Source organism: Empidonax traillii, unplaced genomic scaffold, assembly GCF_003031625.1.
Source record: "Empidonax traillii isolate 1590-97213 ecotype Southwest subspecies unplaced genomic scaffold, ASM303162v1 scaffold49:size1601597, whole genome shotgun sequence".
NCBI lineage: Eukaryota > Metazoa > Chordata > Aves > Passeriformes > Tyrannidae > Empidonax > Empidonax traillii.
Window position 1 is genome coordinate 876,838 of NW_020955242.1, and position 15,144 is coordinate 891,981.

General features: G+C 36.8%; 1 protein-coding gene across 3 annotated transcripts in view; it reads right to left on the bottom strand.

Moving 5' to 3' along the window:
- The window catches only part of FTO (FTO, alpha-ketoglutarate dependent dioxygenase), a 223,101-nt gene that overhangs the window by 115,426 nt on the left and 92,531 nt on the right, over positions 1–15,144 (bottom strand). For all 3 annotated transcript variants that reach the window (XM_027878998.1, XM_027878999.1, XM_027879000.1), the window contains exon 8: positions 7,892–8,016. In XM_027878998.1, coding sequence (XP_027734799.1) covers positions 7,892–8,016 — 125 coding nt within the window. The remainder of the gene's footprint in view (positions 1–7,891; positions 8,017–15,144) is intronic.

The window sequence follows — 15,144 nt, forward strand, 5'->3', positions numbered from 1 at the left end:
TTGACCTCCCTTTGGACTGCACTTCCCTCTCGTCAAACCTGTTAAGACTGCCCAGTAATTTACCCTGCCTCTCTCCCCCCATATGATTATCTGTGTATGCCACTATAACTTTAACACAAGCAAACTGTGGAGCAATGCAACAGTCTGACAGCCTCTCTTCGCCCACAATCAGCTCTGACACTCATTGGCTCATCACCACCTCACAACCACAGTCTAGACTGCTTAGGGCATTCACAGCACCTTGTTCAGTTTCTACATCCATTTAATTTTTGGCTGCTCCAAAAATGCCAGCAAGGGTACCAATTAGTGTCAGCTGTAGCAGTTGCTTTATGTGATATACACACCTGCCTACCAGGGTTGGAGAAGCGATGCATTTTACATAGGCCATCAAACACAGATACCCAACGGGAATAATCTTTGGCACTACCCACCTGAACCATATTTAAACTGCTGACCTGAAAACAAGAGGCTTTGTATTTCATTGCCAGTCCCTGGAGCCACCAAGTTCTATGCATGTGGAAAAACTTCAATAACACAAGACTGACAGCATTTAAGACTTAAGTCATGAACTTACGTAAGCATCTCCTCGTTCATGGTGCACCATGATCAGCACACCATTTGGCAAGGGAACCCCTTTATGTTACCCTCAATTTTGTAAGTGTTGGTAATGTATAGATTATTTACCACACCTCCAAATTACATTTATTTCATTCAGCTTTATGGCAGATAAAGATGTGACAATAATGGTGATAACATTATTGGATAAGGCTTCTATTATTTTACAAAGAGAAAATTCTGTCTTCAGCCTCTTAATTTTAAATGTCCACTTTGAAACGAAGTTTTAGTTCACATTAAGTTTGCCAGTAGTTTAATGGACACACTACAAACCATGACATCAGCACATTTTGATATTGCACGAAGTAAAGCAAAATAAATCTACAATAATTTTTCATTCACTGGACCACTCACACTTCATCCCTGGTTTATAACGCCAGGTCTTTAGCTAATGTGGGCAGCTACAGAGCACAGAACAACATGGGATTCTCCCAGCTTTTCTCTTTTTCCCCTGCCTCTGGGAGACATCGTTCTCTCCTACAGGAATGACAGCTGATGCTAATGCTGCTTTTTGGTTCAACTGTCTGATGATGTGGCTAACACTTTGTCTCCACTGATTATAAATTTGTCACCTCTGTGATCTAGACAATCTCCAGTATCCTGCAGCCTGGAAATGCAATAATCTCAATTTCCAGCAAGCAGGTCTCCCAGTGGTAGTGAGAAAATCATTGTCAAACCACTGGAAAAAACAACACTAACTATCCTTCTTCTACTGCAATTATCAGAGCTTACATAAATAAGGAAATGTCACCCATGCTGACTTTAAAAGCCTGTCCAAGTAAAACCAAACAAAAATAATAAATCTCTGATAAATGATCTCTGATAGAGTGGGAAAATTCTGTATCACTTTTTTTAAAACTATAATTGCACTATAAATAAGGACTAAATTTGTGTCATTTGCCAGTTTTTGAAGTGCCATTGAATTATCTTTTGAAAAACCCATTTGGCACAAGAAGAAGAAAATCAAGAAATCAAAAAAGGAAAATGTCAAAGAAGTTTGATTCAGTTGTTATTCAGGTATAGGATGATGCATCTCTCTATGGTTTTAAAGAAGTTAACCATTAAAACTGAACTAAAAAGATAAACTCCCAGAGTAAACAATTTTTATGAAGGGTCTTAATGAAAGAATCTGACACAGACAAAAGCCAACCACAGAGCTGAAATTCTGCATCTGTTATTAGACTGCCCTGTAATATAATTTGGTTGAGGTTCCTACACCAAATAACATCTTTTTGCATCATATTTCCTGTGTATATAGTGACATCACAAGGTAAGAAGCAGCATTTTCTGTAAGCAGCCACAGCTTGTAAACAGATAGTCTTTTCAAGGGTAAAAGGGTCAAGACAGTTTCAAAGGAGCAGCTCAACAGCAGCATTTAATCAAGCCACATTTCCATTGTTCTGTAGAGTACTTGTACCTATTGATCCCAAGCTTGGCTGCTTCAGTGACTCCTCCGTACAAGGAACACAGGTGAAAGACAGAGGCAGAAAACAGGAAGGGTCACGAGAAGCAAAAGAAGTCTGGTAATAAGCAACTGGAGAGGAGTCAAAGGTCAATCAAGGCAGATGATGTCTAAGCATAACTACAGCAGGAGACCTGACAACTTCATTGAAGCCACAGTGTTTTCTACATTCATTTGAAAGCTGCAAGGTTGGTTTTCAGTCTGTCTCAAAGCATCTTCTTGATAAGCATACAGTATACAGGATTTAAGCCACAATTTACTTTCTGTACACAGTCTGAGTACATTTACTTCCTGAAAACCTGTTTTAGGTTACATACTGGGTGCTGAACAGTTTTGTTTTCTTCTTTTCAGGAGCATACACACATGCCTACACATATAAAATATGAATATCAAAGAATACAAATACAATTTTCCCCCCCTGTGATTTCCAAAATGATGAATGAAAAATTTGCCCTATGCTTGTTGCTAACTTACTGAGTACCCATTCCAACTGACACACACATTGTCCAGAGAGGACAACTATGTAAAAAAAACAAAACCACTGGAGATGGCACAGCTGTATGTACTGAGATCCTTACTAATTTCAGAAACATGGATACTGGATTCCACTACATGGGAAAAAAAAAAAAAATCTGTCATTTGTATGTTACACAAGGCAACCACAAGAGTTTTAAACAATCCAAATACTTCCACTCACTCCTAGCCAAACTTTGATGCCTCTGCAGTTTGTCTGTTAAATTTTGGAACTAATGTAGATCCCACTGCAGTGGTTTCTGAAGAGTTCATATTATTTCGCATACTTATCTTCTTTCCAGGCCTGTGAGAGGGTAGATACAGTATTTGTCAACCAGTCTTTCAACTGGTATTATCACATTTCATTTAAAAACTAGCATTCACTGAGTTCCTCAAAACACACAAAGTCTGTGACAGAAGGGGAAAATAAAAGCTTCAATTTTCCCAAAGCCCATGCTAACTTCTTAACCCATCAACTTTTCCTCTGTTACAGAGGAGACACGGTCCTTCTTTACATCAACATCACCTTCTCTTACTGGAGCCACAAAGAATAAAATCCACCTCAATTGCCCTCTCAACTGTGATCTAAAATTCCAAGGTATAAAGGGGTTAGTTGTAAGAAAAAAAAAATTAACTTTTTCTTCAAAAGAGAAAAAAACCCAAACCAAACATAAAATCTTCCTGTTCATTTCTCATTTAACATGTACACTATTTTAGGATTCTCCTCTAAGATTCTTCATTGTTCTTATAGAACCGAACGGCATTTATCACAGATTAGGACTCAATTGTCACACTAGGCACTTATAATTTAAATTTCTATATAAACATCTACATAAAATCCCAGATTTCACTGTTGAGAGCTGAGTACCTTAATAGTGTAAGTGCTCACTGCAGTTAGAAAAAAAATACATACCTTTACATTGTTATGTCAAAATTGTGAGATCTAAGAAGGGGTTTGACAAAGGCAAAAAATGCTGAGGAATTATAGCTCAAGGCTGACTTGAAACCTGAAACTAATATGATTTGCTACAAGCAAGAGGTTCTTTCTTTCAGTGCTGTGCAAAGATGGAAGAATATAACAATTCTAGAAATACAGTGACCCAATCTACAAAATATTATGGGTTGTAGAATGACCTCATAAAAATAGATATTTATTGTTTTATTTCAATGCTGTAAGGTTATAAGTTATTGATTCTTACAAGATATAATCAATTAACACTTTTCTGCTGTTTATCTCATGAACCAGAAGAATTTTGTGTTTACTTTGGTACAAACTATTTATTGAACATTTATTCTGTTTTCACTATGTCAATTTGTCATTGCACGATGATTTAGGGAGAAGTTAAGATTTCAGAATTTGGCTGAGTAGCAAAACTATGAAAATACAACTATCATAAATAATTTTATCAAACTTTCCATTTCATTACTTCTTTCTCCCAAACTTCATATTTTTCAGTATGTGGTTGAATTCCCCCTAAGACAAAATAGCAAAATGGACATGAGAGTCTGTGTCATAATAAAATCATTTTGTACTAAGAAAATTTTTCCATTAAAAAAAAAAAAGAGAGATGTATTTTAGTAATGGTTTAACCAACCATATTTTTTCCGAGCAGTCAGTAACTTCAATGCAGTTAAACACCACTTTAAATTAATCTGTTGATTTATTGATCACAAATTAGTTTGGTAGTAAATGTATGTCTATGAAAAATATAACAAAAAACTACTAGCAATTAAATGCAGTATGTCATGCAAGCATTAAAGACAATACTACTACAACATGATACAAGTTCTATTAGGAGAAATAAGAGCTACAATTCTATTTAACTATAGTCCAGTTGTCTCGGGCACTTACTGGTCAGGAAAGGTGCAACATCCTCTCTTGAAATTCAAGTACTTTTTTTTTTTTTTTTTTTGTCAAACTCTTTATGATATAACAACTTTTCTGGTTCCAGTTAAAAAGTAAAATAAAAAATGGCAACAGCATCATCAACAGGGAAAAATATTAAGCCCTTTTTAAAAAATGAATCAGGTGCAGATATTGAACTGTACTTTTTCATCCTTTGTCTCACTTTTCAAATGATAATTTCTTCCACAGTCACCATTAAATCTTGATCTATTCCAGCTCTCTGTATGGGTCATTGATTCTAGATGTACCATGGTTATTTTTAAATGTTTCCCTTTCGTAGAGAAAAAGAGGGCTGTCTAGAGCCAGATGGGTAACTTCACACTTCATTTATCAAACCAAATGCATTAGACTCCACCCTCTCTTTCCCACTATTGCTGTTAAATTTCCATATAATTTGGTAGCAATTTTCATTATCATACAGTGACCCCAAAAAGTCTATACAGGTCTGCATGGTTAGTCCAAAATTCACAGCTGTTCCCTTCACCGTCTATTTGTTACAGTAGAATCCAAGGTTCCCCTCACTTTATAAGGTGAACAGTGACCTTCTGTAAGCAGAGGTCAAGAAGGGGTCAGTTCAAAGGGCTAGAGCAGCTCTTTAACAGCTATAACAACCTGTCCATCAGGCACTATCACACAGTATAAACAAATCTGGGGCTTTAGAAACTCTGGACCATTTCTGTTAACACTCAGAAGACATTCACTGAGTCCTACCTGAAGTATTTTGGATCACTACCACTAAGAGAACAACTTGAATCCCTAGAAGACCTGCTCAGATACTTGAGATACTGATGACCTCTTTGCCTCAAAAGTATATGAAATGCTGAGCTGCAACACTTAGCGCACTGCCACGTGTTTTGGACTGTGGAGCTGAAATAAAATCTCAGAGTAATTTCACTTCATTAATACACATAAACACTGGTACAACATTAAGCAAATAAGACAAGGGCATGCTTTAACCTTTTAGATACATATCAAAACAGTCCATATGCCTTTCTCTGAGAAAGGCTATATTTCTAAAAGTTCAATCAGTTTGTATAACCAGTTCCCAGCATGTCATTTCAGGTGTTAATGACACAAATAAAACACCAGAAAGAACAGAATGACTACAAAACTCTACAAAGACCAAATATAGAGTAAAGTTTTTTTTCAGCTGCCCTCACTTCATTGACCTAAATTTCTTGAAGTTGTACTGTTCATAATCTGCTCTCTAATGCACAATGTAAGGTAATTAGAGTCATCTGTATTTAACTTCCACAGGAAAAAAAATTCTATTATCTAATCTAGCTGATCCCCTGATAGCCTGTTGAAAGTAAAATACTGTAACCTATTGCCTGCCCTTTGACAAGTGCTAATTATTTCCTGTCCAAGCACATTTTTCTCATGTAATTCCAAAGTACACAATAGACTGATCTCTAAAACATGAGCAGCCCTGCTTGTACCACGGCGGACGTTTTATAACTTTCACCACCATGTGCTCGATGGCTACCACAGCCAGTGTTTCATTCCAGACATGGAGCAGGAGCTTTGATGAAGTAAAGTGGGGTGTATGGTAACAGCCTGTTTATGCAGATCATATGGATGAGACTCTCAGATAGGTCACTGGAATGGGAAACATCAAATAGAAAGAAAAAGGATTATGGATATTTAATACTCAAAGGACACTTTCTTTCAGAACTTTCAAGGCACAATGCTCTTGAAATTTTCTTTCAGGTGTTTAGTTTTAAGAAGGCCTGCACTTCATCTGCTTGTGCCTCTCCCCATCCCCCCAAAACTGTAGCACTGCTGTGTCAGAGACGAGGCTACAGCTCCAACTGCAGCCCTGGCTCCAGCCTTGGAGCACTCTGAGCAGCAAGCAGAGGCCAGAAACACTGAAACCCACCCAACCTTTAAATTACCCCCAATTGCCATGATTTGTGATGACTTCATATGTTAGGGAATTATTGTTAAAACTAAAGGAACAGTAAAATTATATTCCACTCATTAGAAACTTTCTTTTCTGGTTCACAACAAAGATGCACAGGTCCCAGAAAAGCCTGGAGTGATTTCCCTGTCTCTGATGTAGTCAAAACGTTTGCATTATTTAACAAGCAAAGTGAAAGGTAACCCCTTAACCCAAAAAAAAAAACCCTCAAACAACTCAAAACTCCCTAAATTCCTCAAAAAAAAAAAAAATCCATGTGATAATATGGACAACATTTTACTCTGAGATCTTTACTAATATACAAATAAATCTTCCACACTCAAAAGAACGCAAACTTACAAAACAGCTTCTAATTTGTAAAATAATTACATGTAATAATGCTTATATTTTATCTAAAGCTTCTAAAATATTTCAGATCCACTCACTGTAACTATCTGGAACAGCAAAGACACTCAGGTGTCAGACTCAAAATCAAGAGATTGCTTTTAAAAGCAATCTCAGAATTTTCAAGAACTAGAACGAAACACAAAAGAGTTTCCTTACAAAGAATATTTACTGCAGGTAAAAAAAAATAAATGCCAATTAAGGGTTAAATCTCATTTACAAAAACTACAGCAAAAAATACTTTTCACTAAAAACTGTATTTAATTATAAATAAGAACAGCTGGTTTAAAAGAAAAGCTGTGTATTTGGTAGAAAAATATTGTAGACTGATAGATACTTAATGCAAGTGTCATAAATAAAAAAAATAATAAGAAATTATGAAATTTGTATACATCTTTTAGATAAATAGCTTTTAGAAATAGATGTGAAAAGGGGTGACATCAACTCATTTAACAGCTAAAGAGAAGGACACAATGGTGGAAATTCTCTATCACCTATTTTTGAACAAACTAAAAGTACAGTGGTAGCTGTAGCTTCTGAAGTGCATTCTGACTACGTTCTGGTAACAGACCTTTCCAAATAGAAACATAAACAACTCTGTAAAATTGTTGACCTTCTCTGTTACCACAGCAATGACTCCTATTAAGATCTACACATAATAAAACAGTCATAATATGAACTCCAGCATCCAGTTATGCCCATCTCACCCAACACAACCCAGTAAACACCAGCTGGACACCACAGGAAAATGGCAGGATCACGAAAAAAGCAGACAAGCAGTGTGTCCATTAGCATAGCATGCCAGCAAAGAGCATTGCTCATATTGTCAGCAATATATGGAAAACCTCAGGGCACTTGAGGTGGCACCAATCCTCAAATATATATATATGTTGCCTGAAGCTATTATCAATGGCCTCCATTACATGAGCACAGTAAGGGAGCAGTCTACCCCACAAAGTGACTCTGAAATCAGAAGCAGAAACATTGACTATTCCATTCAAGAAATTACTATTTGAACAGTGAAAATTTTGAAAATTTGTTGAAAATGTCAAATTGCCCCTGCAAGGGGATTTATAGGAGTGTTTCTCACCTCACAGTCCATTCCTTACGCAGCCTTTGTCGCTCCTTAAGGACCAGCAGGAAGCAGTTGATGATTTCTTTCCTTTGTTCCTCAATTTGTTGTTCTTTTCTAACTTCAGCGAGGACCAAACTTGTCTTTAAGGGAAGAAACACATAAAAATTATAATCTAGAAATAGGAAACAATGTGTAAAATTAATAAAAAGCCCATAAGCAAATAAGGACAGTAAATCAATAGCTTTTTTTATTACGGTTCCTCTGCTGACAAATCAATAAAGTAAATGATGGTTAGAAATGGCCACCATATATTTGGTATTTAATCAATATACATGGCATATAAGGTAAACCTTAAAATCTCATTGCCTTAAGTATCACAACAAGACATTGTGCATTCTAGGCATAATTTTCTTGAGGCGTAGTTCTTTTCTAAATATTATCTGAGATCAAATCATATCAGAAGCATTTTCTTCAATACATTTGTTGGGGGAATTCCCCCTTCCCATTGCTCTTTGGTAAAGCTAATGAAGAAAACACCTGTTTTTACTGTATCTTCTGAAAGGAATACCTGATAATGTCCCCACGTTCTCTTTATCATTAAATCTTTCAGTTAAACAAATAGCAAAACATTTTCACACATAGAATAAATTAAAAACTGTTAAAAATATACATATCTATAAATGTAATTGATTTAAGTAATCTGTACAGTATGATGACACTCAGTCTCTGCAGACTGAAAGTTATGGCCTTCCCCAGTGTTGTGTTGACGGTTAACATCGGTGTAACAAAACCACAGATCTTCTATCATCCTTCAGCCAGTCAGCAAGCTAACTCTAAATCCATCACTCCATCTCTGCCTTCATTAACTCACCCACCATTTTCTCCCCTTCTCTCCCCCCTACACTTCCCCATCTCTGCCAACTTGGGAAGGACAGAGCACCTCCTGACCAGCCAGACATCCCCCAGTGCACATGTGCTGACTTGATGTGCAGCCCTGTAACCATGGCAGAGTCAATGCAACAGCCTTTTCCTTCAGTGGAGATATTATATTGTCTTTTTCACCTTAACCAGCCACTGATACCCACTTAACTATTTTTGCCATTCTAACCTTCAGTCACATGTCCTGCAAACATATCACAATATCTAAATGCTTTTGGGAAGGATGACAGAATAGGTTTGTGCAAGCATTCTATCTATCTTTTCTCACAGTAAAGGAAGCCAAAAAATAGTTTCTAACCTGAGGAGTTGCATATGTGATTTTGGAAACACAAGTCAAACATAACTAAGAGCTGCAATTCCTATTCCCAGCACAATCTCTCTTACAGGAACAATGTGACAAAAACACATGGCATATTGCCTCCTCCTCAACATCACACACACATTACATTCTGCCCTCCCCAACTAAAATTCCTCTGGGGATTCTGTGAGAGAAATAATTATTATTATCTTAAGTTTGCAAAAACAGGAAGATCTACCCTTGGTCTGACGGGGGGGGTCCACAAGAAACAATAATATGCAGATTATACACTTCTTAAACTATGTAAAGTAGCAGTAGCGTTACTACTGCCACGGTCATTCCATGAGACAAGCATGACAGGGTTCACAAAGACAGAAAATAATGTTATTATACCAACACCTGATGACAAAGAGCAAAAAGCATCTTTCTCCCCACCTCCCAGTTCTATCAGTTGTCCTACCAAAAGGCATTAGCCCATCATATGGAACTAACACATCAAAAAGAATGTTTTCTTGTAAAAACTCAAAATGTTCAAAACTCTGTCTATACAGATCACATTCTTGACCCTGCTTTGACATTACAAAGCAAACAAAAAGCCAGAGAGCATTTTCAGATAAGGATTCCCTGACATGGGTTTCCCTTGCACTGACCTACAACATCTTTGCCACAAGCTCTAATATCCGCCAACTTCAACAATCCTGACCTTACAGCCTCATTTCCAGCAGCTGCACAGTTTAAAGCAGGATTTGATAGAGGACTTCAGCACGTGAAAACACACTCACACGAGATGATGTACATTCTTTAATGAGTGTAAATTAACACTCCCTGTCATTCACAATAAATATACCTACTAAGGCTTTAACTTTTATATTTATCATGTACAAGCCTTGACACAGCACTACAACTTAGAGTTTTTCTCTATAATAGGACAATCAGACCATAGCCATACAGACAGACCACAGCCCACCAAACTTCCCCTTCAGAACCCCTGCATGGCCACATTAATCATAATGGGACAGGGGAATCCACTGGTGACAGTGACTTGTCTGCTTCTCTCCAAGACTGCAGTAAAGAACCAAGGTTAAAGATGCACTGCCTCACAGAGCTGAAAGAATAGTTATTTGCAGGTAACACACATCAAAACCCTAAATATAAGCGATTCACGAAGTGCAGAGCATGGAGAACTCTGAGTTCCCGAAGAATTTGCAGTTAAAACCTAATGAAAAGAGAACGTTATTACATTGTTATCAGTTGGAGATGGGTGACCACTTCTCCAAGTATTCACAATCCCATAATGCTATTGCATGAATTCTGCTGACCTGGTCAAATTGCAACTTTGGTTCCAAGTTCCATTACCTAAAGTCCCTCCATCTACAGGAACACCATAATTCTGGAAACTGAACATAATTTCATTTTTACTGAGAGAAATTATATTGCTCCAGCCTTCTGTTAACACCTTTCATTTATGCGGTGATGTGCATAGTTCAAGTCAAATGCATAGTTTGACACTGACATCATAAATGCTTCTTTATTAAGCCCTGTGAGAACAGTTGCAGCTACCTGGAGGGTGAAATAGTATGATTAAGCAACATACAACAACAATATATAGCCATTTAACTGATTTACTTGTTTTCTAGGAGTGCTGAGGGCAGTGAGGTTACCTGGAATGTGAGTGCAGGGCTTGATGTGTAGCTTTTATAGAGGCATTTCTTAATAACTTGCTATTCTTATAATCTCAATAAAAATCTCAAATTGTAACAAATAAAGTAGCATTCTGGGTAAAATAATATTATAAAACATGTTCCTTTGAAAGTTTCCTTTTCCATGTAACTTGTTTTAGGATTTATTTTTAACAAGGGGATTTTATACCTTGACTGATAAAGGTCAAGGGTTCAAGAAACTCGGTCAAAGATGTTATCATCTGGGAAAGCCATTTCCTCACATCAACACTGATAAAAATCCATCAGAAACCCGGCTGATACCACCTCTTCTCTAGAGAGCAGGAATGACCTTCTGAACATCACTGTAGTTGCACATCCCATCAAAGAAAATCTGATCTTGTGTCTCAATTCTTTCAATGACAGATAATTGTCTGCAGAGGCCCCCTTTGCCCAATGCTGAGTGAAGCCTTCACATTTCTGAACTGGACTCAACACTGACTCAGTGTTTTTCAGCACACATGGGACTGCAGGACAGTAGAATAAATAAACAATGCAACCAGCCCTACAGCCTGTCTTATCTCATCCTTGTGTTCACAGAGATTCTTGAGGGTGGTAATGTTTACAAACTGTTGAAACTTTCTTTCTTCTGCTTCCTGAGCTGGCAAAAACATATCCTGGACAACCTAAGCAATGAGATTATGCAAACTGCTTATCACTTGTGGGAAGCAACTCCTTGTCTCATTGGCCAGCATATCACTTTAATAAGCAGTATTGTTAATATTTTCAGTAAATCTTACTAAATTCACCTTACAGATCTATTAATGTACTTAAATCCTTTCCTTGTAAATCCCAAATGGCACTGGTCTTAAAAACAAACACACAACCCACCTCTCAAAAAAGCCCAAAGCTATACACATATATATATAGAGAGAGAGAGAGAATCTATATATATCTAGATATATCTCAGATGCCAATCCAGCCTTCTATGTTAAATATAGTTATTTAGGAAACTAAACTCTTTGATTTCCTCCTGGCACAGCAGCAGAACTAATCTAATGCTCTACTGACATATCAGGCAGCAGCCATCAGAGCATCTTCTCTCAATATGTAAGAAAGGAAGGTATCAAGGTTAGATTTTAAGAGACCAACACCCTATTCCCTCTCATTTCCACTGACAAAATACATCAGTGAGATGGGACTGAATAGATAACCAAGCCTTTCTATTCACCCAGAAAATACAATCAAAATTAGATACCTAACAAATCTAAACTAGGTTTTTTAAGAGGATTACAGTAATATTTTTTTCTTAGACACACAGCAAAAGAAAGTCCGTTTTAACATCCATAGGTCACTACCCTGCTGAACTGTGTGTGTCCTGGGTGAATACCATGACATACTTACAACCAAGCAAGTAAAAGCAACATCTAAACATTCCAAACCCCACACCAGTATATTTCCAATCTTCTAAAGCTAGATTTTTCCTTCCTTCAATACAGACCTCTTGAGGAGCCAGACTTAAGGTTAGAAACACTGTATAGTTGGAGACATGAAGCCTAGGCTTCTGTCAAACAAATTAGCCATCAGTCTGAACTAAAGTGGCACTTGGGACAGTTTGCCTCTTGGTTCTACTTTATTGGGTCAACAAGTCAGATTTTTCACTCTGAGATTTAATTTACTCACCACCAGTTTAAATAGGATAAGCTTCTGAATCTTTACCAACCACTCCTACTTTAACATAGCAGTCATCTCTAAAAAAATCAATAACTAATACAGAGAGTAAAGTCTGTAAGCAGTGCTAAAATTTCGTTCTGTATCTTCCCTGTTATTTTTGTAATTTTATTTTGCTTTCAGTGCAGAAAGTATTCTGATGAAATTCTATAAAACTAGAACTTGGTGCCTTTTAACGGGGTGAGGGAAAAGAAGCTGAAATCTATTAAGCCATGTTAATTTAACATGTTGTAATTCCTCTGTCATAAAAAAAGCTAGTAATTGCTTACAAAACACTGTTCATTTCTTCTTTACTTTTAAAATACAATCAAATGCACCCATTTTCATTGATACAATGGAAACAGACAGTATGTTTTAAGTTATCACCCAGTAATTTGGGCACATTAAACCCAATTCTCTGCCTTTTGTTTATTAATCCACTATGCCAGATATCACAGTTTCACTCAGCAACCCGCATGTTTTGGATGATATTGAAAAATGAGTCATGTTTGTCAAAGAAAGTTTTTTTTAAAAAAAAAAAGAAAAAAAAAGGTAAAGAGGAAAAAAGTGTTGTTTATAGAAGCCAGCTGCTCTGGCTTCGGCGCCAGCAGCTCCTCATCCTGCTATTTTACGCTCGCAACCCCCACTGCCCCCACTGGCACAGGTACAACTAAATGTTGACTTCAATGCTTCAGAGAGCACTCAACTGATTCTGTACATGATTAATTGCCAAAGACATGGCTGACCATATGGAACAGAGAAAGCATCAAGTAATTCATACTTCTGTATATGATCATTTGGCCCCTGTTGTTTTAATGTACAGGAAAGAGCTAGTATAGCACAGACCTGGTGTCTTGCCCTTGACAGCCCATTAAGAAATCTCAAAGCACCTAGTTGAAGTTATGCTGTTGGCTTTTCAATAGCAGCCTAATAAAACAGAAGCAAAGCTTTCCAACTAGTCTTAAATCTTTCACATACAGTACATTAACCACTGCTGCTAAAACAACTGGTTTCTTATGATAGGAAATGGGATTTGATTTCTAGCCTCTGCATACTTACTGAAAGCCTTTTTCTGACCTTTGGACGGTTTACAAAATCATTGTTCGTTTTTCCTGCTATTTTCCCCGGTTTCTTGCCATGGTGATCCTAATAGATTTGTTTAAGGTTCAGTACATTCTACTCTTACTAGCTGTTATATGCAAACTGTACAATGAAGGTAGGCTCATGGGAGCTGAAAGGAAAGAAATTATTATTAACTATTTTCTTTCTGAGAGTCAGAGAAGTCACTGTAACATCTAAAACATAATTTACTTTTAAGGAGCCTATAAAACAAAACAAAAAATTCCTCAGAAGAAGCAGTATACTAGCGTGTGCTTTCTTATATCAGACTGGAGACAAACCATCAAATTTCATTTGAAAAGGAAAGGGCAATTTATTTTAAATCTGTAGTATTCTCAAGGATTTCTGACACAGACCTCAGGTAAAGAAAAAAGTGCAGACTTGGAATGTGTGTCAGTATCATTAACTGCTTTATATTAGTTTTATCTACTGTTAGCATCTTTCCAGTCATACACAGTCAAAGAAAAACATTTAAATAATGTTTCCTTGTCAAAGCTCTTAAGATGACAGTGCTAAAAAGTTAATCCCCATCCTCACAGATCTTCTGGCAGTTTTGACATATGTTGGCAAGGATGTATTTGCTGGCACCTTCCATTAGAAAATATTTACACAGTTTTCTTGTCTAAGGATTTTCTAGTTGACTAAATGATCCTCATGGTCTGCAGGGCCTCATGTGGGATATTCTAATCATTGGACATTCATCAGTGGTAATTTCCCAGGCTGCTGAAAATTCAGCTAACACTATTAACACTCTAACAAAACACACGAATAATCCACAAGCCAGTATAAAACTCCCTACTGCTCTGGTTATTGAATGAGAACCTCCAACATAAAACCAGGTTTTAAAGTCAAGTATCATGTCTATTTTAAATAAAATACAAAGGAATAGAAAATTTTAAAGAAAGAAGTGTAATTTTCTTTGGGTAAAAGGAATGGGAACTCAAGTAGCTGACGTGAAACCATTGCCACAAAGAATATACATTCTCTCCTAGAATTATATTCAATGGTGCACATCAAAACTAAACAAGTACATAACCCACTTATAAAGCAGAATGCTTAAAGTCAGACATATGTTTAAGCTCTATATACAAGTCTACATGCATTAAAATGTTGGCAGCCCTGCCTCCCTTTGAGGTATTCACTGCTGACAACAAAGGATGAATACCTGACTTGATAGATGAGTAGTTTGACCTAGAAAAACCTACAGTGAGTACATCACTTGGACTTTTTCAGAGAAACTGTAGGTCTTGTCCGCACCAGAAAGTTGTACCATTTATCTATACCTGTGGAGCTAAAGCAGTACATTTTCTAGCTTTATGAGTTTAAAGGTCATAAATTAAACCAGGTAGAGCTCATTTGGAAATAACCGTTACTTTACGCCTATATAAGCACATTTCTACTTGGGTCTTGAACCATATATTTAGGAAAAAGGAATCCAAACAGAATGGTCAAGTAATTAAGTAATTTTTGGTTACTCTGGCATGCCACAACTGAATGAATTTCCAACTGAGAAAAAAAAAATCCTTTTTACTGGATGATTCAGT